General features: G+C 37.8%; 2 protein-coding genes across 2 annotated transcripts in view; one reads left to right on the top strand and one right to left on the bottom strand.

Annotated features, from left to right (window-relative positions):
* CEP85L (centrosomal protein 85 like) overlaps positions 1–25,541 on the bottom strand; it is a 105,877-nt gene that overhangs the window by 31,504 nt on the left and 48,832 nt on the right. Inside the window, exon 4 of the mRNA XM_030447275.1 lies at positions 780–901. Coding sequence (XP_030303135.1) covers positions 780–901 — 122 coding nt within the window. The remainder of the gene's footprint in view (positions 1–779; positions 902–25,541) is intronic.
* PLN (phospholamban) lies at positions 17,738–24,421 on the top strand. Its single transcript, XM_008497340.2, has 3 exons — positions 17,738–17,816; positions 22,718–22,752; positions 24,006–24,421. The coding sequence occupies exon 3, from the start codon at positions 24,115–24,117 to the stop codon at positions 24,271–24,273; it is 159 nt and encodes a 52-aa protein (XP_008495562.1). The 5' UTR covers positions 17,738–17,816; positions 22,718–22,752; positions 24,006–24,114; the 3' UTR covers positions 24,274–24,421.

Genomic DNA, 25,541 nt, shown 5'->3' with positions numbered 1-25,541 from the left:
TGTCCTACATCCAAACTCTGCAGCTCCTGATGACATCTGCTAATTTTATATGAGCTTCATTAAGCTCAAGCCCTTTATTAAAAACATATTTTCCTCATTAAGGCTCCATTTTATCCAAACATCAAGAACTCCATAAATTACTTCAGATACACTAGAAACTTGACAGCACTGAGTTGCTGCCAAGACCTGTTTGAGATTGACAGCAACTTTATTAAGAAGTTATGTATTTACTGATACAGAGATTCTGGATTTAATTTTTCATCTGAATAATTTGTATGAGCATTTGAATAGGATTTTACTAATGAATGTTACTGCAGAGGCAAATTTCTCACAGCTTTATCAACTGACTGCAAACAGATTGCATTTCTGTACTTGTCATGGAAAAGGTAATGCAGCTGAACAATCTTAATCTTGCAAATTACTCCAAAACCTATATAAACACAACATTGTCTTACACGACCCCCAGCCTGGTAGGAAGCTAAGATGGGGAAGCTGACAACAGAACCGCAGGCTGTTGGTCTTACTCTCCCTTTTCTGCTGCAGAGGCATTAAAACCCTAATTAGATTTTGAATTCTGTAAAAGTTTTAGCCAGCAGCCAGTGTTTTCTCTTAGCAAAGATTAGCTCCCACATATTTTTGCATAAATATTTGTTGGACTGGACCCTAACAACTTTACTGAGTAAGCAAGCAGCTCTCCTGGAAGTCCATTTCGACATCACAGCTTTTACATCATCTAATCTAATCTAATCCAATCTATGCAGCACAAGCAGGTTACTCACCGATCGATCACAATCTCTTTCTGTCTTAGCAGCCCCTCTTTAATTTTCATTAGAGATTCCCAGTTGCTGAAGTCCTGGTAGCTGGTAGCTGGGTAACTTTGACGAGACGTTGCAGTTGGAAGCTGCATAGAAGAAACGTAGAATTAGACTCCAAAATGGTAAAGGTAAATAGTATCTTAGATTTTAAGGTATTTACAAAGCAGTTTGCTGTTTTAGAAATCTAACATTTTGGGCTTTTTTTCAGTTTAATTCAGATTTGCTTTATAGAACACCATCAGTTTTATTTAAAAGTTTCTTGAAACAGCCTTCAGTCCAGTGTCAGTGGCTTAAAATTTATCATTTCTCTACTAAAGAATTCATAGCTATGACAGCAGTTTGAAATTCTAAGTAAGCTTTTAATCTAATTCTATAATTAAGACAAACACCACAAAATGTTCATATCCTGCTGCAATTCTTACAATACTTCAAACAAGATAGTTTGATAGCTTTGCACCTGCTGGGAACTGTTACCATTCACATGTTCCGCTCCCACCTGTAACCTTAACATCTAGAGAAATAGAAATTTCCCTAGAGCTGTGTCCATTTAAAATACAGAATATGGGACTATCATTGTGGTTAAATTCTAGCTGCTTCCAAGAATAAAAGTTTCAGAAGCAACAGGTTTCAGGACCTCCATTCAGCTTCACAAAAGGCAGGTTATGTGTCTCGTAACAAACAGGGCAACAGCTGAACTGAGTATGAACCACCATTATGGTTTGGAAGAAAAAGTTAACAGTTAACTGGAATGATTCATCAAGAACATTTTAGTACATAAAATATAAAAACTACTATAAGCATTTGTATCAGAAATTCACATAAGGGAAGACTAAAGTCAGAACTCCTGTTATCAGACTGAGAGATCCCAGGATTGGCTGATAGAAGGTATGATTTCATCTTCTACCAGTTTGTTAATCACAGAAAAAAGACTTCAGTTTTTATTATCTGGGAGGTATTCTGCACTATTTTGCCTCTGTGTTTTTGGAAAGGGAAGGGGAAAAAAAAGTGATAAAATGGTTAAATTTTGTTATAGTTGACATAGGATATCTGTCCTTGTATTGCTCTAAAAAGTTTTAAATTTCATTTGAAACTAAATAAACTGTTCTAAGACCAAACAATTAAAATTAGGTGAACAAATACCAAGCACTTCATGCTTCTGGTCAAACCTTTACTGTTAGTTGTAACATTGGAAAGAATTCATTGCACAGAACCCCATCCCTGATGCACTGAAGTCAGGAACCAACTACTGATGGCTGTGGCTGAAGTACTTTGTCCCATTCAGTCTAGTTCAGTTCAACTCCTATCTTACCCATTGATAAAATGGACAGAAACACATTTTCTGTCTTTTAAGACATAACTTAAAGCCAGATATAAAATGACAAGACTTACTAGTTTTAAAATCTCTCAAGACTGACACACACACAAAACTCTTCCAAATCTAATTCATTTGCTTCAGGGAGTATTTCCTTTGCTTAAGAAACTGGATAGCTTCAATAGTAAAATTTTTAATTAATAATTTTTTTAAAAGTCAATAATTCTCCACATTAAACACTTTGTTTCAATTTCTGGCCAAAGACAAACAGAAAATGTTGACTGTGCTCCTTGCCAGACAATAATCACGTATTGTATCTTCATTGAAAAAGCCGTACTGACTGGTTAAACAGTGCTGTTTGAGGAAAAGTGAAATGTGAAAATATTTTTTAAAAAGTTGTCTCAAAATGGCTGATTTATGACTATGATTAATACTTCTTATCCTATGCTTATTCATCATTACATCCCACAAGCAATAAAAACCCCACAGAAACATTTGAAAACTGTCTCAACTGCTGAGCCTAAAAGAAGTGACTAATACAGCTGGTGACTGAAACATATTCTAGGTTTTAAAGTTTTGAGAAATAAAATTTTTCACATTTGAAATTTCTAGTCCATTAAACCTATACTTATTCAAGGAAGCTATACTAAAGCTGGTACCAAACTCTACTGGGAGGCAAGGAATGGCAAAGCTAAGTGCTGCTTAGATTAAGGTCTACCACCCATTTGTTAACATTTGTGATAAATTTAGCCATTTTCTTGCTTCGTTTTCCATTCACAATGATCAATACTAGCATTCATAATGCTAAATTTTTTTACCTTTTTTTATTTTTTATTTGGACAGTGGTCTAATAAAACTTAGGAAGATTTCAAGTCATGATTTTTCCTGCAGATAATACAAGTCCAGAGGCTTTAAGGATCAATGAAACTAAAATTGATTTTCCCTGGGTCACTTAATCCAGACCAGATAACTATAAAGTAATTTTTGGTGCTTACAGAATACTGTTGGATTGTCACATGCTGTTCTGTGTTATAGTTATCTACACGACTAGCTGAATTAACAGGCACCAGCACAAAAATATTTGTGTGAAAGTCTCTCTCAGACACACATGCTATGCAGCACAAAGAACTATGAGGAATATCACTGTACTTTGTCTTTTTTTTTTCTTTGCTTCTCCCACTTACAGTGCTAAAGAATGTTTTTTTATATCCATCCTCAATATTGTTACAGTATAGTAAGAAAAAAAAAAAGAGAGAGAGAGAGAGAGAGAGAAAGAAATCATCCTTAACGCAGCTGGGATTAGATCCTTACTTTTCAGATCCAGAAACTCCATCTCTGTAAAGACGATGACAGAAGAAACAAGCCACAAGGGTGGCTTGATAAAAAGCATCAAACCAAATACTGAGAGCAAGATACACTTCTAGAACTCATATACAAAAAGCCACCCACAACTCCAAGTCCTAAACTTCAGTTGTCCACAACTACAAAATAAAATACCAGCATGAAACACACATCATTCTTTTCCCTTTGTCCTAGAAAATACAACTGTTTTTGTCTCCTGGCATCTCTTCCAAGAGTATCAGCCTTGGACTGAGAACATCTGCTCAGTTAAACCAGCATCCTTTGCACAGTGGCGTCCAAAGGTCCTCGCTAGCTTGGTTTTTTGACAAGGGCTTGGCCTTGACTTTCATGACCTGGCAAGCCTTCCAGTAACTGCTAAAGTACACCTAGCTGCTAGGGAAGAAATAAAAAATAATAAAAAAAAAATCATTGTTGTACTGGCCTATATGCAAATATTTACTGCTGGAACACACATTGTTAACCAATTCCCTCATCTTTCTTTTAACACCAGGAAAAGAATTTCGCTGGACTGGAGGGTAACAACATTTGGAAAAGGCAAATAATGGCTGGGGTTTTAATTGTGCTAATTAAAATTACCTTCTCCAACATGCTCATAGTTTCTGCCTAAACCAGTTCAGTGTCTCTGTACACAAAGCATTCCATGTAACATGCTGCATTGCAAAGAGAGGTGACCAAAAAACGTCAAAATTACAGTGGTGGGGTTTTTTGTTTTGGGGTTTTGTTTTCTCTGAAAGCAGTAGACTAAGTAATTCAGCACTGTCTATACTACAATTGCCAAGTTTAACAGCCTATTACTAGCAGCTAGCAGAGTGCCAAAAGTTAGGCTAAGTGAATGATCCCTTTTCACCAACTGTATGCACTGCCCTGCACTACGATAAACCCTTCTCTGTAGGTGTCCTTCTCAATGTATTTTACAGGCATCCAGTACTCAAAGAGAATTCCTTGCATCCACAGCTAATACAAAGCAAAGAATTGGTGCAACCACGTCAACAGTAGCATAAATTGATCCTGATGTTCAACTGCAAACAGGAAATAAATCTGAGTATCCTGATGGGCTGTGCCTCAGGAGCATAGGAACAGCATTACAACCTCACTGGGCAACGAGGGATAAAAGATGTGGATGAGGCAGCAGCAAGCCCAAATGCACTATTGTCAGAGAGAAGAATCTTGCCATTTGCTCCCCTGTGATGGGAAAAGGATTAGATCTGTAAAAACAGAGCAGTAGTCACTGATGAGCTCTACAACTGCTCCCCACCCTGGGTGAGGAACGAAAAATTTACCCATCCCTTCCTCCCCACCCAGATTTCTTACTAACATCCCGCTGAGTGGTTTCAACTCAAAACAGTTTGCCTGAATTAAGGAATCTCAGAGATCATCCAGCTTCTCGCCAGCAAAACATGAGGGAGCCAGCGGTTCTCATGCAAGAAAAGTGAGAGGACACTGCAACCAGGAAATCAGGCTCTAATTTTAAATCACTTTAAGCAAGGCACGGAATCATTCCTGCAGAAAGAGGCTGTGCCTTGTTGAAAAGCACTAGAAAGAAGAGCTACAAAGAAGCATAACAGACTGCCAGATGGGTAAAAACAAGCCCATAGCTTGATTCAAGAAATCCTGATTGTGGTGTCTGGTTTGCACCACCATCTACTTACCACTCCACTCTGCTCCATCTTTGCCATTTAGGGGAGACAGCATTTCTGCTCAGCAGGATATAATCACTACAATTCCTGGCAGCAACAACCAGGCCATATCAGATTTCATTACACTTTCACACACCTCCAGCAGTCATTGAGAAGAGAACATCTAACCATGCCCTTGGGTCCTAATTTAAGTCACATTGCACATTCTTTGGGGAATTTTTAATGAAGAGGACATAACTAAAACCAAAACTGAAATATCATCAAAATGTGAGATACTAAGAAATACTGATACATACAAAAGAGGTTAGCAATGCCAACTGCAATTAGTGAAAAATCCAGCATTGAAAAATATTAAGAAAAAAAAATCAATAATGTTTGGAAAAAATTCCCAAACATATACTTTATACATACATGTGACCTGCAAAGTAATTAATATAAAAGGGAACACAATTAACAGGGAGAAGAAACTTAACAGGAGTTCAAAATTTAACCTGCCACCTTAATGCAGGTCTTGTTTACCTATATAACATAGGTCAGGTCACAGAGAAAGAGGATGATGGAAGGAATAACACAGTGACTTTAAATAGGTCTGCCATAAACCCAGGTAGAAGAACTTTTCGGTTCTAGGCATCATACTACCAGAAAGTCACTGAAATAGTAGAATATGTGCAAAAAGCAGCATTTCTAATTACTAAAAATCTTAGAGTGATTTATGAGTAAAGAGCTAAATACCACAAAGGCTGAAGGGACATGAAATCAGCCAGCAAACACTTTTTTAGCTAGACCGAGTCCATGTAAACCAAGCTTGACAGAATGAAAATTAAGATATGACAATCTGGGATAAGAGGAGGAAAAAAACCCCAGAAACAGCCTACCACCACATAATGAAAATTCAAACCAAGCAAATTAAAAAGAAGGGAAAAGTAGCAAAAGCATATCATAAACAATCAAAAGAAGAATGAAATTTTAAGATTTATATTGAATAAAGTTTAGGAACTTAAAGGGCAAGCCAAATTAGGGCAAGCCATGTCAGGGCAGGCCCTTACTTGATGACACATCAGGGTTCCTTCTCAGTAATAAGGTTAAATCATGCTGGGATCAATTACACGTACCTAAGGACAAAACAGACTGTACAAAGGAGAGTAGAGAACTGCAGTTAGGATTCAACCTCACAGACTAAAAAACAAGAAGAAAATTCACTTAAGAAAGCTCTCACCTTAAAAATATATAACTACAGTTGAACTATGGGGATGCTATATAAACAACTCTGACAGATTAAGCAGCCAGTGTGATAGATACATTAATGGTTATCCTAGTTTGTAGTACTCTAAATAAGTGTTGGTAATTTGGAGTCTCAAAATTGGGTATATAATACAACAAAACCAAGGATATTTCTGCTACATGTGAGTTTTCCATCAAAGAAATAGAAGCACTCCTCCCCGTTCCGGGGAGGCCAATGTGCACATCGTCAGTTAGGTGGAAGTTCTATTACTTTTTAAAGCTTTTGCAATAAAAAATTATATATAAAGCTAATGCTGACTATTTAAAGACTAAACCATTCTCATAAAATCTTTTCGAAAGTGGAAAGATCTCAAAAAGGAAAAGAATAGACAGTAACATCATTAAAATGCCTATAAAAGCAGCACTCCCTTTAGCCATTACACTTTTTTCAACCATGTTTGTTGAAGCCTCCTTCACAAATGAAATCCCCACTGCACATAAGGCATTACATGCTTTATTAGAGACCTTATGGACTTGACCCACATAAACCAGAGACGAATTTGACTGTTCTATGAATTACTGTGAACATTTACTTCTTCCCCAGTGTTGTTTAAACTGCAGCTGAGGCTTCTGTACTTTATCAAGGTCAGGTTTGATAACCACAGCAAGAGAAGACGACATGATCCTTTGCCACAATAGCTTACAAATGAATTAAGAGCAAAGCACAGCAAGTAGATGGTTGCTGGGATACTAAAAGAGATGAGAGAAAACAAATGGTAAGGTCAGGCATGTTATTCACCATGGTGGAAAAAAATAATTTAAAAAAAGGACATATTTGTTACTAATAGCATAGCTACAGGGTTTTGATAGCAACAGCATAGTCACTTAAAAATGGCATGAATTTACACTGCTATCAAAGAGAGGGAGACCTGTTCCCTTGCCTCTTTTCACCACTTCAAACATACATACCTTTCAGCTCACTCCTCACAGCCCTAGTCCTACCCTGTCCCTCCACCCTATAAACATGAAGGTTATTTGTATCTAGGTCAAGCTGCCATCAGATTCACTGCACAAGGCCATGTGAAATCTAGCACTGGCACACACTAGTAAGTGGAAAAAGCAGAGTACAAGACAACATGTTTTTGCAGTGGCAGAGCTTTGTGTTGGATTAATAGGAACACACAATCACGAGTTGAATTATCTCAACTCCAGACGGTGCCAAACCCTCCGAAAGCATCAGTTTATGGACTGAATTTTTTCTAAGCTTCTGCAAAAATATTACTATGCAGCTGCTGTGACACTATCAAGTTAGTGATAGGTGAAGACCTGGTGTTTAGATATCCAAACAGTTCAAGAAATGGAACTCCCATGTGAAGGTGGACTAACAGAATAAAAACAAAAGCCTCCTGCTATTTCTTATCTTCTGAAATATTCCTGCCTGTGCTGATTATCTGAATCATAAGAGTACATACAGATCAGCAGCACAGTTGTAGCCTACAGTCAGAGGCTGTACATGTGAAAGATCTGTATGTGCTCAGAATCTGCATCCAGCAGGGGTTCCTGAATAAAACAGGAAGATAAAAGGGGATTAGTAAGGGAAGTGAACTGGAATGCTGGCCACTGCTTAACTGGCAAGGTTTCACCCCCTCTAGAATCATTGATAGTATCATGCAAAAGACTCACAACAAATTAAGAAGTCAATATATTAACTCTGAAAACACTTTGCAAGATCTCTCAGACACCTGTCATGACAATATGAGTCAAAGACAGTCTAACTACGAGATGATGCACTCAGCAGTCCTCCCTGATTTTCTCATCCCTTCTGCTTTAAGCTACCACGTTCTGAAAGGGTGCAACTAGCACTCCCAGAGCTGCATGACAGATCCTATACCCTTTTCTGCTTATCTTCCTGTGAACAATTACACTTCTCTCACTTTTATGTGTTGTTACAACATTCCTTTATGCTCCAAGCAACAACATTATTTTTGTCAGAAATCCTTTCCATTTATATTCTGGTAAATGTTATAAGCACAAAACACTTCTAGATGCCACTTATTAGGACATTAAAAGCAACAGTGCCTGGAATTTTCCACTGATAACAACTGGGTCTTTCCTAAGTATAGAAGCACTTGTTTTATTAAGTGTTCATTTTATCTTCTATTACATTGAAATTCAAATGTTCTTTACTAAAAATAAATAAATAAATAAACAAGTCTGTAGAGATTCCACAAGGAAAACAACAACTTCAACATACTGTTTTCTTTCTTTTACTGAAAGCTTCACTGACAAATTGATTTTTTTTTTCCCTGCTCTTCTGGCCTAGAAAGCAGAATGACCAAAAAGTTATTGTAGTTATTCAAAACCCACAAAAAGGCCATTGTTATAAGTGCTGCACACACATAGGACATATATTATTCACTACAAAATCTTATGAACTGCACATGTAAGACAGAAATAGATTAGAAAAAACGGAATAGCTGGAAAGACTCATTCATGACTTAGTACTCCCATTCATGGCCAAAGAAGAGTGGATGCAAAATGTGACCTAGAAAACAAGCAAAAAAGTGTCATTTTGTTGGCCTGCACGAATTCTGCAAGGATGAGCAGAGATGACCATCAGTCTTGCACAGAAATGGTCAGGAGCCCCTCTGAAACAAATGTATATTGATAGCAGAGTGCAACCTGGGTGAGTATTTAAAAGGGGAGAAAATACTTGCTGTGCAGTCATTGGAAAAGAAAATTTAAAATCCTAATAAACACAGAACAGCAGATTCTCTTATTCAAACATATTGAGAGAGAGATATATCACTCTGAATACAATGGGAATTAGGAAGATACATTTGGGGAAAACAGATACCCTGCAAATTCTTTATTGAGGGTCCCAAGTTTTCAAATAGAGGATCTTTAGGTTCTGTCAAGAGTTGGCCCCTGAACCAGAAAACTGAGCCTCTCTTGCTCCGAGTTCCATTTGTTTTAGCTTTTCAATATTTTAAAAGAAATGTAAGCCACGAATCTAACATTCAGCAGGTTTAACTGGTGTTAGAAAGAAACAAAAAAGCTACCCAAAAAAATAAAGCATAAATATTCAAAATATTTATGCAACAACCCAAGTACTCTCACAAACTCACAAAAGCACACTTTTATTAAAAATGGCAATCCAGAACTGGTCTCTAAGGGCATTTGCAGAAAGAAGGGAGCCTTGTCAAATGACTGGAACCTGTGCATTTCAAGTTCTGCAGATACAGCTTCCATACCTGTTGCAACTGACAGCACATGGCAAAGGAATGATTAGGCTGTATACTGTTTTTCACCCTCCTTTAGGCTGATGAGCCAAAGTAATAGGCAGAAAACTAGACACTGCCCCCATCTTTGTTCTTCTCAAGCTCTCAATACCATTATCAGAGATTTTTCAAAAAATCACAATGAAAAAAGACAAGGATATTCTATAAAGGATATTCTACTGGAGATGGAAAGACAAAAAGTTCTCAACAAAACCAGTCTCATGCAGAGTTAGTAAGATCTATGGATGTCAGAGTTCAGCCCAACCTGAGTACAGTCCTCACTTAGATTTGCTAGTGACTCCCTCAAAAAACTTCTGCAGTTGGAAAAATTAGAGGCCTACTCATGTTTTCTGCCTCCACTATAGGAATTCTCCCTTGAAGAAAATGAGTTGGGCTTCAGTCAGCAAATGAAGATGCACAACACATGGAACTACTGTGAAGAGATTACTGTTGTTGTTTCAAGAAGGGATTCTACCATCACCCCTGAACAGCATCATATGCATCAAACATCATCATGTGAACAACAATTATTCAGGCACTTGCCCCAGAATTTGTATGAGGACATCATGTACCTCTGTGACTTTGTGAATTTCAAAGGGAATTAACAGAGGCTTTTTGTTTCTGACAAATCAGGTCCTGGAAATCTCTGAAGTCAGACATTTCAAAATCCTGATCTGAAATTTCTGTGTCACTGAAAACCAGAATAAATGCAGCCAACTAGACACCAGTCCGTGAAACTGGGAAATGCATGAGCATGGAAGGTAGTCACACAATTTGTGTGTGGAATAAGTGACAGATATTTAAATTGTTTGGCTTCAATCCAGATCATGAACCTTCCCCACTTGAGTTTATGAGGGGTACTTGAAACACACTTGTCTCTAACAAAAGTAGCAGTATGATGTAAGGGTATATTTGAACATTGTGTCAGTGTGTGATGGTGTTTTCCTGCCTTAGGAGATAAAGTTGGGGGGAGCCCTAGCACCTTCTTAATATAAGCAGAGTATAAGAGAGGAAGAGTAGAAAAAGTTCACGTGAAAACATAAACATCACTTAAATCACCAGCAATTATTACCTGTCACTTCTAGGTTTCAAAGTATCTTAAAAAGAAACTGGTCTTATAATTCTCATTCTACAGAACAGAGATTGAGTCAAGAGCAAAGATAATTTGTCCAAGGCTCTCCAAACAACACTAAAGCACAGCAGACTCTTCTGTGTGGAAATAATTTTGTAAACAAAATTCTGTCTTTAACAGATACAAGTGACACAATGCCTGCCTAAAGAAAATAAAACATGCTTTGAATTAAGTTTTTTATCAACTTAAAAAGAAAATTTTATCCATCTTATCCATCCAGAGCATCTGTGGAGATGAAGCTGCAGCTTCTGTTTGAGAGACCCAAATCTATTGTTGATCATGCTGGAAAATGCCACACCAGAGGCCAACCTGAGACAGGTCTCCTGATGCTCCAGGTCAGACAGGGGACTCCAATTCTGTGTCCAATAATGAGAGAATGAGAGCAGAAAACAATTCCCAGTATCGTGATGAGCCACTGGGCTAGAAGTAGGGCGAAAGTAGTAAAACCTTCCTAGTATACTAACTGCACCAAAATTCAAACATCCGAGAAGAACTGAAAGCTGATTCAATGGCAGAAGGTTCAAAGCTGTATGTACACCTTGTTACCTAGTTTCTCTGTGATTGAAGATTAAAATAGTCTTCTTACAATCTTTGAAAAATAAAAATGCTCAAATCTGGTGACACAGATCAGATTAAAAATCAGCGTTTTCCAAATTGCAGTCAGCTGCTACTTTCATTAAGCTACACTACACCTCAAAAGGCTCGCTAAATTCTCTATTCACCTTTCTGCACTGTAATTACTGAGGCATTTTAGAGGAAAGAAAATCTGCAAAATGCTCCATAGATGGAAAGATGAATCAGGAAGCTCAGGTGGTCTGTAGGGAACTTAGGAACCTCTCTTTTCCCTTTGTTGTCTTGATTAAATTCTAAATGGTTCCCTTTTAATAAATGAAAACATTAAATCATGAAAATATAAACCTCACATTCACTGATGACAGATGCTGGCATAATCACATGTTTCAGGCTACACTGAAAAAGAAGACATCCTGAATATTCTCACAGGAACAGGGGAGTTTTTCAGCTATATGACACTATAAGCATATTTGAAGACCCTTTTTACACTGAAATGTTCCCTTTTTTTCCTTTTCTTTTCCCTCATTAAGTATGCTCACACTGTTTACAGCGGTAGTTAATGCATTAAACTAATCAAGTAAAGTGACATATCCTTAAATTGTACATTTCTTGATCCACACATGAGTTACTGCAGTCTGCAGAGTTTCAAATTGCTGCAGTCTATTGCAAGAAAATAATGAACTATAAATATGCATTTAATCTCTCATTTTAAAAAAAAAGTGCAAGAGTAATCCAGTATATCATGAATCAGGCAACCGTATTTTAACATGGAAGGAGACTCATCTAGAATGTAGCAAAGCTGATGTTTCAGAATGAACTGCCTTTGTTTTCATTTTCTAATTCACAGAGAAGTCAATACTATTTTTATACCAAATATACAACCAACAACAAAAGAACATATTCCAAAACAATAGGGCCCATTAATTTTCAACGAAAGCCACAAAAGAGGAAAGCAAACAATCTGCTCTGTAAGAAGAGTCATAAAACAAGAAAGAAAAGCTTTCCTTCACATCATCTTGGTAGCCATATGCTACAGCCACCATGGCTTGCCAGACAATACCCAAGAGTTTCCATGCTCCAGTGAGTGACAAAAGAACCTCCATGAGGAAACAGCTACTCATAACAAAATACACAGTCAGAAAATAGTTGTAAGACCAGGAAATCTGTTCTGCTACTCAGAGATGGTCTGAACCAGAGAAGTACATCAATATTTTTATTTTGGTATGTTCCTTAATAGAATAAAGAAAAGAACAAAGTTCTGTGCCTCAACTTCTCAAGTAACAAAGTTTGGGATTTTTTTTTTTCAGTGCAAAAGATAAAACAACTTTATTTCTAAAATAAAGCATTTTCTCCTGCGTATGTAATTGTGAAGCAGCACTAAAGAAAGTGATTGACAGCTGACATTCAGCATGGGAATTGTGCTAGTCCTCTTTATAAGCCACCCCATTAAGAGAAATACATATTTAAAAAAAAAAAAGACAAGACAACGAGCAGAAGAAATAGGTGAAGACACCACTCTGTAACACCAGTCAGGAGAGATAAAGGTGCTTTGGGTTCACATTTCCCATATGCACATCTCAAAGCAGGACCAATGTCTGATCTACATCATCTCCATGTTGATCTGAACACGGATCCCAATGAGACAATGAGGCAAGATGCTGAGGCCACTTCTCTACAGGCTCCCCCTCCACACTGCATGAGGGTGGTCAGACCAATTCCCTACACAAAAGAGAATCCTTCATCTACTAAATGCTGCTAACATGTTTGGTATTTGGGCAAAGCTCATGCATTTCTGTCAAGACAACCTGCAGCTGGAGATTGGTAGCAGCTGAGTCTAAACCCCAATTGTCTCTCCTCCATTCTGCAGTTGCTGTTTAAGTGGAGATAATCCAGCACCACCACTTGGCAACTGCAACGTGGTCTTCCAACTTTATCTCTCCTTCATATGCCTTTGTCTCACCATTCACGCATCACTCATAACATGTCAAACAACACACCTAATCTGTGTGCTTCCTAGAACAGTTTATCTCAAAGACACTCAGCACAGTTTCTTAGGTATAAGGAGTTCTGCACACCACATAAAGCACATTGTTCAGCTTAACCAATTGAGGACACCAGTAAACATGACAATACAATGTCCCAAGCATTTCATAGCAAGAAAAAACATTCCACTGTAAGGAACACCCCCCAGCTTCCTATTCTGTATCATATTGCTATTTTGAAGACAGTGCAGCACTGCAATTAACTGCCACTATTTAAATATTTGGCCTTCATTAATCTAGCAAAAAAAGTACACTTCACTGATATGAAAGCAAGCAGGTATTTGAAATAACATGGCTTTTTGTGCTGCCAGTATTTTGCTGCAAAATAAAAAAAGCTACAGGAGCCAAGCCTGTGCTAACTGTGCTGCTTCCAAGTGAAATAAGTGCTCCCTGCAGGGATGTGAGAAGAGGAAGGATGCTATGAATTTGCAGAGCAAGAGCCAGGCAAAATTTCTTATTCCCTTACTTCTCTCCTAACATGAGGTCAAAGCACCAAAGACAATAAACAGGCGTTACATATTTCTGAGCCCTGTGAGCTACTTTAATGGTTAAAAGTTCATGCCAGCAACAGCAACTGAAATGAAAACATTCAAGTTGACCTTTCTAAAAACATCTTTGGTTAATAACAAGACTAAGCCTGCCAGAGCCTTCACCACTTCACAAATGAGAAATATTTCAGCCTCAGTTGTATATTTTTCTATTAAATTATTTTGTATATGTTTAATTACTTCACAGTAGCACACCTCACAAACTGCACCTTCAAGAAGTAAGCTCACTTCACTGATTATGAAGAAAAATATGCAAAGATCAAATTTATTTAATGATTTTCCAATACAAGAAAAATAAGTACTTCTTGTCAGTTTCAAAACCTAGGTTTACTGCAGAGCTGTTTGCTATGACACAGACTGTAAGTCTCACAATAGAAGCAGGAAAATTCTGCAGTGTCAGAAAGGCCATTTTGTACATAGACATTAAAAAAAACACCTGAAATTTGAGATGTGAGTGAGAAAGAATGCACCAGGTAAAACATACAAATACATGAGCCATAAATCTATCAAATTCAAACATGCAAGCTCAAAGGCATAAAGAAGGTTACTATTTCCAAATTGATTGGGCTGTCCTCCTTACCTGGTGCAAATCTGGAATGCAGTTCACACCAGTTGAAAATATTGCTTTTCCTGTAGTTTTAGGAGAAAAGCTTCCCATCTCCCTTTACATTGTATTAGACCTGCAGTACAAATGTAACTGAAGGAGACATTCACTGGGTCCTTTCCCTTTCTCATAAGGCTCATTTGCTGCTATCTGGACAGCTACAAGCAATTACACATGCTGCAAGGAGCATCAGAATCAGGCCACAAAAACACAGGTTGCAAAAATGAAATCTCTCACTCTAGTGTTAAGCTTCAATACCAAAATCTTTCATTCTGTCCCATCTACACCCACAAACCAGTGGACATTTGTCAGAGCATCTACTCCCTTCTCCACATTTTTAGTTACTTTTAAACCAAATGTGTGACATAAGAACCTTAGCAGTGTGACACAGTAAAGGAACATTTCCAGTGTGAGAGAAAACTGGAGCAGCATCATGGAATATTGAGTACTCAGACTGCTGAAGTTCTTTATTTGTGTATAATAAATCGCTGGGCTTGGGCTATAGTTCATTTCTATGCAGAGCCACTTACTACCAATGGAGCAGATATCAATATATCAAACTACACAGATTGATCAGCTGGCCAGTGCCTGAAGCGGAAATTTTTAAAAATAGCAGACAAAAGGCAACAATAGTCCAGGAAATTATTGCCAACATGAACACAATTTTTATTATTATTTAAATAAAGGAGATAGTATGCTGAAGTATAACACACTTTTTCTAAGACATTGTCCAAAGCATCAACCAGATTTCTAACTGAATTTATGAGAAGAAACATGCTCTGGTGGCAGATTTCTAATCCCATTGGAGAAAGCCCAGGCCATCTCTATTTAAGGTCAAGCAAGCAACAGCTGCATGTTTTTGTTCCTCAGAACAAAATAAAGTAGAACAGAACCCCCAATGAGATTCCTTTTTGAAAGCTTTTCCTTTCTGGTCTCTAATAGTGTCTGGACCTATTTACCCAGGATGAATCAAACAATACAATGATGTGCTCATATATGCTGTCTGTACCTGTCAGACTAACACATCCCATGAGCAGCACTTTGGAATCTGTCTCAGAACCCCACCTTGTGCACTACATGGGAGTATGATACTAAACTGAACCACAAAAGTATTCTGAAGAGAGGGTACTCAAACAAACTTCTTGTCTGAGAAATAGTATTGACATAAGATCTACAAAATTCATGTGTCTTGAATTTGTACATGTTATTTAAGAAAGATGTTTTCCATCTTAAAATTTCTTATCTGAAGTTTAGATTTCCAATGAGATTCTATTTTTATTAATGCCTTACCTTGCACAATATAAGTATCACTATAAGCTATGACTGCATCAGCAGCAAACAAACAACTACAGCAGTTTTAAGAGATCTCGTTTCTAAAAAGCTCCAAAATTATGATTAGGCCCAATTCACCAAAAAAGAGAGAAGCTGAGAATTGGGGGTGGAGTAACTAAACGAAATTATCATTTTACAGTGACTTGGTAAAAGCGAGGAACTGGAATCTTTAATGACAAAGTACAGAGGTGCATTGCAATAGTACAAGTTTCATATTACATCTTACAAAAAGCAAACAGTACAATGATAGCAGTACTTTACTAGTTGACAGCATGCAATAAAAACATGAATCTTGCCTCACAAAAGGCCCAACAGTTAGCTTGACTGTGCTAGATTTATAATGTTAATAATGTCACTATAAGTAAGTTATGAAATCCTGTGCAGTGGCAAAGAACTATCACTTCTTACTGTGGAAATATTCAATTAAGTTTCAACTGAAATGTGTGACCCTAAATTTCCTGGGTTTGATATTAGAGGATAAAACAAAGGAGGCAGATTTATTATACTAAAACTGAGTTTCTGATTTCAACTATACTATAACAAATTTTGCAGAAGAGATAAACCTCACTTCCCTTGAAAGAAGGTGGCACATCATCCCCAAGGTCTTTTTGTCCCTGGTTTGCAAGTGTCTATCTCAGGAGGGCTTACAGGGAGTGAAAAAAACAAAACAAAACCAACCAAACAAAAACACCCAAAACCAAAACCCAAGATAAACAAAAGAATAAATCCCCACCATCTTCAGTTTCCTGCTCAAAGCCAAGCACTAATCTTTGCTGAACATTTATTGCCAAAACCAGATCTGTAAGTGTTCCTAGTTAGGCTAGGTCTCCTTTTTTTTTTCCCCTGCTATTTCCAAATCAGACAAGGGCATAAACTAAGCCTGGTGCTGGATGCTCACACACTCACCAGTTCAACATTTTCACCTCTATTAAATCCTTCACTTCTCAGATGCATAAAACCTACTCTGTATATGCACTGTGGCCTCATTTGTCATATCCCAGCACAGGATAATACACATAAGGCAACTTGCAAAGTAGCATCCTACTGCTACTACTATCCAAACAATCAAAATGGGTCCTCAAAAATCACTCAGGCAGTTTCCAGCCACAGGAAGAGGGAGGGGGATAAAAAAATAGTATGTGTTTTGTAAAGGAAAGGTAAATACCTCTTATAATATAGGAACAATAAATTTCAAAAATTAACTTTCATATGCCAGGTTTTACCTGGGAAAAAAAAAAAAAAGTCCATTAACCCACAATTTAATTTGAAATGTTACAAGAGACTTGAATTACAGGAATATTTCTTTGAGTATTGTCAGAAGAAAAAACCCCACATCATATACTGTAAACTGAACATAGCTAGGTAACAGAAGTATGAAAACTATACATATGTAGTTCAAGAAATCTATTGTACTAAAGAAAATCATTAAAAAGAAAAATGCACCTATATGAAACATGATCACCAACACCAGATTTAGGGGTTTTATGATGAAAAAACATTGCTGTAGCAAAAATAACACATCCAAAGCAGCTCCCTGAACAAATTGCCATTTAAGTTCTTGTTTAAGACAAGGCAGGGTGTAAGCAAGCAGCTTTGCTACCCCACTGAAGTGTGCAGCTTCTCAGATTCCTTTGTCCCAAGGCTGCACAGGTGGTCTCCTGTCACGCAATCCTTCACCAGGAGGAAGATGTTCCCCATGTTTAACATATTACTGCTGCAAACAAGTTTAGAGCAGCGACTGCCTGGGTCAGAAGGCAAAAACAGGACCAATCACAAGTGGTGAGCTGCTGAATGACACCAGGAGTCCTGCCTCTGAAACTTTGTTATTTTTTCCCCTCAGCCAACTTCAATTGTTCCCACAATTTGATCACAGACTCAGACAAGTTGCCAGTGATCTACAGACACTTCCAAAAGCCCAGGGCAGCTCCTCTGTGCTTCACTAGCAGTCTCACCAGAGGTAAGGAACCTCTTCTCTTTTATGCTTTTAAATCTTAGGAACTTTTCTTCTTTTATGCTTTTAAATCTTAGGAATCTCTGTTCTTTCATGCTTTTAATTCTTACTGCAAGGCAGTGTAGCTGTCGTTTTCTACAAAAACAACTCTTCAGATTAATTCAGGTTAATTCTTTAACAAAAGATATGGAGATGTAGGCATTACAACTCTAAGCTAAGTCAAAGTGTAATGCTGTGTGAAACATATTAGAGGGACAATAAGGTCCATAAAATGAGATTTTCCTACATGATGGTGAGACACTAACTGTCTTTGGGTAGGTGATACATCCAGGTAGCATTACACCAGAAGGTGAGAAGCTTTCATCATTTTTGTCAGACCTTTGTCTCTCCTTTTCAAGTTAATACATTTTGTTGTGTTGGTTTTGTTTTGGTTTTTTTGTTGTGTCTTTTCAAATACAAAATCCAGAAAAAGAGTAATTCACTTAAGGTTTAGTATAGACACTTTTTTTCCCCCAAAGCTGTGATTCCTCAGCCCAGCAGAGGTAAAGCTCTTTCACAATTTAAGTCAGAAAAGCATTTTTCTGATCTAACAGAGTAAGAGAGCAAAACTTTTTTTTTGCTGAATGATAAAAAAGTACCCTTAAGGCAAAATTTAAGTAGTTTATAGTAGCATTAGAACTGAAATTTTATCAAGGTACTCAAACTGCAGATAAAGCTACAGAATTCATATAGTATTAGTGCTGTGAACTCCTTTAAAGGTTTATTTTATCCTGCTGGAGAAAATTTTAACTGTAACTTGCCACAGAATGCTCCTAATAAGATAGAAATCATTTAGCTAGGACTTATTACACCATAAACAGAATTCTGAATGCAAAAAATAACCCATTTATTTCTTCCAATCATGGGAAGAGCATACACACTATACAATAAAACACAAACCCAGCTTTAAAGTCACTGCAAACAAAAAGCCAAGCACTTCTCTAACAGAAACACGTCACATGAAGGACATTTTAATAGTTAGATACACATTTTAAAAGGCATACAATTCATGCATATGAAGGTCCCTAAGGCATTTCTCCTCCTGACAAACATGTTTCACCTTTCCATCAATTCACACCATATGACTCATGTCTACTTAAGGTTCTGGTTTTAGAAAATACTGACTTAATACAGACCTTAATTTTTTGAGGAATGTTTTCCCTGTTCCTGAACAAGCAGGTAATTTCTTTTGCTATTGCTGACTGGTCTACATCACACTAAAACACATGAAGGTGCTTGGTTTCGTGCTCAAAAGCCTTGTGCTAGTCGTGAGTAGACAAGTACTGGACGAAATCTGGACAACCTGTTACACCAAAGGCAAACAACCTGTTACAAAGTTCTCTAGAAGCTGTTTCCAGACAGCAGAAGCAAACTCCCAGTTACTTCAGAGCTCCCAATGCCTTCAAACCAACTCACACAGTGAGCAAGAAGCTTCTGAGACAGTTTTTTTCAAGGTTAAACTTTCCTAAAATGTATTTTAAAATAAAGAGGAGTTTGGCTGTATTCTACCACATAGGGAATCTCTCTGCTAACACATACAGTGCATAAGGCACCTTTAAAATACAGAGTTTATGTAAACAAACACAGATTGAAGTTTCATAGAAACTTAACTGTTGTAGGCAGCTCTTTACTGGAATGCATCCCTAACTATAGCAGGTTGGATGCCAGTTCATCTTAGTTCTATCCTGCCATAGAGTTACGTAATTTAAAGTAGATGGCAATTTGGCTCAGCTGCTAAATAAAATCTAAAAATTTCATGCCTATAACATCCCATGTCACAGACGTCCAAACCCTGAGTAAGAGCAGCTGACAGTCATGACTATATGTGCTACATGACAAGTGACAAATGCTACAGAGATCAGATGTGAAATACTGTATTTAATTTACTGTATTTAGTTTTAATACTGTATTTATTTCAGTAACAATTGCCTGTTTTGTGTTTTTTTTAACCATTCATTTCTCAAGACAACTATGTTGTTTGTATTTAGAGAGATTCCAATCCACAGACCACATTTTTATTTTAAAAGGTTGCATTAACTTCTCATCCACTGAAAAAGTTAGGAATATAGTGTCTTCGCTGTACAACATGAAACTCAGTAAAATAAATTTATAATCAGATAAGATTACAGTTATAAAAAAGCTTCCCTTATTTGTTTTAAAAATAACTCAATTTAGGAGTAGAAAAGTATCCCAACTGGAGAAACAAAAGATCCCCAATTAAAGTAATGTTATATTCCCTAAGCTGCAAAACACTTTAGAACTGGAAGATTGCTTTTGCTTTCTAGAAACTGATACATGGCTTAAGACAACTTTCCTGGCATCAAGTTACTTCTCAGAAGCTGCTTCTTTTAATCAATCCCATGTCCTTGTGCCCTGAGCTGCTAAAAAGGTTTAAAACACCACTTGCAATGTCCCCTTCTACTTTTATAAATGCGAGATGTATTTCCATTTTTACTTCAGTTTGAATTCCACTTAACCCAATTCCTATTAATAAGTAGTGTCATTTGAACCACCAGAACCTAAAAACCAACTTTAAAAGGTGTTAGGTACTCAGAGTGTGCATTGGAGAAAGGAGTTTGTCTCTGAAGAGAAAGTTACTGCACTAGGAATATAATCCAAAGTGTGAGTCTTCCCTCATCCTCTCACAAACACATGAAAAACATTGGCATTTCAGTATAAAACAGACTTCTTTAAAACATGTAAAAAGAATAAAATTAGTTTGCTTTTCCTATTACCAGCACTCTCTATGACTTGAATTATTGCTTCTTTCACTAGGAAAGGAAATGCTTTCTGCACGTGTTTGAAAAAAATACATCATATGCCACAAACTGTCTTCAGTGACAGTGTATGCCAGCTGCCATTTTCCTTCTCTTTGAGCAATTCCTGCTCTTTTTCCACACTCCAATACTCTTACCCTGCTCATTTTATTTTTCTGCTTTTCTCAGTCCATCTGTCCTCTGCTTAATTGCTGCCTGCATTCCTGCCTTCATCCATCCCAGTCTTTGTTTTTGACCTCCAGCCCTTTCTTACTACTCTGCTTTCTCCTTTAAGAAAAAAAAAAAAAAGTAAAATTTAAAAATCAACTTTTTTTTTCTTCTTCAGACAAGCTGTTGAATTAGGTAATACTCTTAAGACCCTTCTTCATTTGATTAGTGTAACTCAGCCTAAAATCAGAATAAGCAGAATTCTGCATTCCTAGCATAGGTAAATATCAAATTCAGTTGCTGGGGTAAACACTACCCTCCATCCTACTTAATTTTTTTAAGAATAAAAAAAAAAATAAAAATCATGACATACCTTTATGAATCACTTCTGTACTTGAAATTTTGTGAGCAATTTCTGTTTTATCACTTTTACTCATTGAACTAAACTGACAGTAGTGAAGCTCGGAGTTCCCTAGATTTAATTCAGACTGCTTCCTTCCTCACTCCCTTCTCACTCCTCAACTTTCATATGAAAAATAAGGATTTTCAGACTTGGAGGGCTAAACTGCAGAGGTTTCACATTGCCAGTGAGAAGGTATTTTACAGCAGGTTTCAAAATAAAGCAATGCAACCTGGAACAAGATGTATACACTAAGACAGGACAGCCAGCAAAGACGACAAGCACCCCTTCACACATCACCTGCAGCTGCTGTGCTTGGGCAGACCTTTAAAACTCTGCAATGTCCTCTCAGGGGTCCACACAATCCACAGACAATTGTGACAGAGGGCTCCAGGCTTAATTCAACTCACAGCATTCAGTCCTGTATGCAGGGTTCTTTGCTTCAGCACTATACACATTAATCTAAAACTTACCTCCTCCTCACAGGCAGAGAATGCCTCTTCCTGCCTAGGAATATCCCACTACTCACACAAACTGTCCCAACAATTTCTTAGGCCACGTCATTTCATTTTGGTAACAGTTCCAAACACTTACTAGACCAAGTATCATGTAATTTTAAGGTACTTCTTGCATCACTATGTTTATGGTTATTAAGACACTTATTTGCAGTGGATGAAACTGAATACTGGGGCTTGGGGACATCCCACTGTGAAAATCTATGCAACAGACTATTACACATTATCACTTTTTAACAATGCCTTTTCAGGGCTTCACTTGGTTGTATGGGACAGCAACAAATCAAACATGTCAAACTTCTTCTATTCCACTGATATCACTGCTTCATTTAGTAAACATATGACAGGAAACAAGCTGTGTCTAAAATTGTTGTGGCATTTCTAAAGGAGCCAAATTTATCACATGTGACTTCAATGGAGTCAATGCAGTTGCACCCAGAACAAGCGTGGCCCACAGTTTTCACTTTGGTCACATACCTCTTCTCATTGTGAAGGACATCCAGGAACAAAGACAAAAATAACCTAATACAAATCAGGGAAACAGTCACACGTTAGTGAAGGAGGAAGCAGTGACTGTGATCAGGGACTCATTCTAGGGCATCAGGTATAGAGGATCCCCTACGCAGTAACATACAGGGACACCCATGTGACTGCTCCTTGCAGATTCATGCTGTGCATGAATTACCAACACTGGATTAAACACACTACTGCACAGCATTGCAGCCAGCAGTTTCTCTTGTGCAATCCTGGTCTTGTCACACATGAGTAAAACTCCATTTAACTTTAAAAAAAGGTCAACTATACCTTACCCTTTTGTTGCACTTCCCTTTCAAGAAGTGATGTCTGTATGCATGATATTTCTTAATACCAACCTAAAACACAGGGGGCTAAAGAGCAGAGCTACTATTTTTGTTGCAATGATCAGCCTTCATGTCAGTGTAATTATGTTTCAGGCTGTCCTTTTTGGCCTCCATAGCCACCCACATGCAACTGTGTTACTGAATCTGTTTCTCTTTATGCACATTTTAGGTGGGTGACAGCACCATGGAGGAGTAACAAGGAAGGTATGTGTTTAATAGTCGAAGCCATGCACTTTAAAAGACAAACTTGTTGAAATACAGACAAAATTTGCTTCTTTTGCTTATAAGAAAACACGTCCCACAGACCTAGTAGGTAAAACAGCATGTAGGTGTCTTGGAAATTTACAATTTCATATGAGCTTTCAAATCAAGAAAACTATTTTGACATTTCCTCATCCCTTCTCTACACTGCTTTCTAGCCATAAAAGGTATACATTTTTAACTTGCATTTTCTTCCCTAAGATCCTTTCTTATTGCCTCCCTGTTACTGTGTGTTCAAAAAACTAGTTATCAGTGTGACAGCTTGACTGAGACTTTTGACCTGTTGCCTGCTCATTCAGAAGCATCCCTCACCCGTTCTGTAGAGAAGAATATTTTTTCCCCTCCCTGAGCAATCTCACTTTCTCCCCCCACCTGTACTGACCTTGCATCTATGATGCCCAACCAGCTAGGCTGGGCTAAGTTGGTTGCTTCCTTTTACAGAAGCACTTCAAAGATTCGGCTTCCTGCCCCTTGAAGGGAGGTTGGACAATCTCCAGAGGTCCCTTCCCACTCCAATGATTCTGTGCAAACATATGCAGCAATGCAGCAGTGTAGCTGCTTGTATATGTGCAATAAATCTAATGCTGTACACAGAAATGCACTTGTGCACATATGCAGGTAAAAACTCATGTTGTTCCAATCCTTTTAAGGGCAGCCCAGAAGAGAGGGAAGAAGACAGGTATGTTGCTGCAGCAGGTCACACACAGCCCAGAGCCCAGAGAGTGTACACAAAAGACAAATGCTTTAACAAAATTTCTTTTCCTCCCTTCCAAAATAAGGTACTGTTAATTCAGGTCACTATCAGTCACCACTTATATCCACATCTCCTGGCTGAAAGGTCTGTGACTATCAATATCATCAGGCTAGAGTAAATAAAGCAGGTAAAGAAAGAAAGAATCCCTGGCCTTATCTGCAGCTGTGAAAGATTGAGAGATTAGGATCTAAAGCAATGATCTGAGTAAGCCCCACACATCCATAATTTCCACTTTACAATTTTTCACCACTGCTAAGAAGCAGGTGCTTGGTAGCCTTCAGGAAGAGAACCACAATTCAGAACTACCAAATTCTGTGTTAAAGTAAAAGCACTGTAAAGGCAACCTATTTACTTCAAGCTTCTTAGAACTTCTAAACTATTTCCATTTGCACTCATTGAAATACTTCTGCATGTCTAACTCTTCACTTTCCTGCTTTCTCAGCTCCACAAAGACTATCTAAAACAAAAAGAGAAGATAAGAGGCATTTTGCACTGTTCCTGACAGCTTTCCTTCTTTCCTGCCCTCCTAAAACCTCTGCTTTCCTGTTGCCATGGAGAAGGTCCAGCACATAACCCGCTCTGCTCTGAGGAGAGCCTCAACTATCGAGGTCAACCCACAAGCACGCCAAAGGCTCCAAGAGCTCTTTGTGAATTTCTGCCTCATTTTAATTTGCCTCTTGCTGATCTGTATCATTGTGATGCTCCTCTGAAGTTCCAGCACTTCTCTGCACTGTCCTCTAGGAAAGTCACCTCAAAGGGAAAAGAGACCTCCACTGCAACTCCTGATGCATGGATCCTGTGGTGAGAGGGGGTGGCACTGGGACTAGGGCTGCGTGCCAACCATCCTGCTATTCTCTTTCTACCCGCTACATGCATTAAAACCACACTACTTCTGTGCACAACAGTGTTTAGAGCCTTTTGTTACAATGCTGTGCATGACCTACATTGTCAGTTTCAGTCAAGAGACATCTTTTCTGAATGGGGTAAAGCAATGCCTCTTCATGGAGTTGGTAAGTTCCTCAATACTTTAGCTAGATCACACACATGAACAACTTCACTTTTTGTGGGTGTGCTTTTTAAGGCTTCTAAAAATCCTTATGCCCTTTGAGACTTTCTAAATTTGACCCATTTACACCCAATGAGGAGCTACAGGCACACAGCCCTCAACACATTCTGGGAAAATTTCTGCTCTGCCTACTTCAAGGTGCCCCAACTCTGCATTATGAAGGCATTCAAACTACTTAGAGTATGAATGTCTTCTAACCCAAAAATAAACTATTTCATATGCTTTTCTCCCTATTTAAGGGATCTTAATTATATAGATAAAAACATATGCATATACCTATATCTGCATATGCACCCACACATAATTTGGATCTGAAAGAAAAAAGAGGCAGCAATATACAGTATTTTTCACTAGATACAACCTTACAGAAGAAAGTGACATTGGGAAAGCTTCTTCATTACGCTTTGCAGAAAAATTGAGTCTATCACACTTATGAAAAATTTAACTTTCTGTAGTAATTTATCTGACATTACTATTAGAACAACTCAACAATAATTCTCAGAGTTCTTAATATTTGCCTTCACACAACTTTACTTCATAAACTGCATCAGGCCGTAATAATCTCCTTGGTCTAAAATTACAGAAAATTTGGTTTTTGCCAAGGTCGTACAAGGTGGCTTATAGCTGATGTGATAAAGGAAGAGGTTTAGGTTGCTTAATGCTGTGATCGAAGTATCATCTGCAAATGCCTGCTAAAGAACAAGCAAGTACTTTCCCAAAACAAATGATACACACCATTATGCAGCAGAAATAACTTTTCAACACATAAACCACAAACTGTACACATAAATTTTCTGCTCCTGCAGTTACCAGCACAAGACTGACCAGAATGCTTCAAACTCTCCCATGTGTCACTTCTATCAAGCAAATTTCCAAGAAACTTTATACAATTTCAAATTTAAAGCGAGGTCA

This window comes from Calypte anna, chromosome 3 (genome assembly GCF_003957555.1).
Source record: "Calypte anna isolate BGI_N300 chromosome 3, bCalAnn1_v1.p, whole genome shotgun sequence".
NCBI lineage: Eukaryota > Metazoa > Chordata > Aves > Apodiformes > Trochilidae > Calypte > Calypte anna.
This window is presented reverse-complemented; position numbering and strand designations above follow the sequence as displayed.

Coding starts and splice junctions, on each gene's coding strand:
- PLN (XM_008497340.2), top strand. CDS start 24,115: ATGGAGAAGGTCCAGCACATAACCCGCTCTGCTCTGAGGAGAGCCTCA.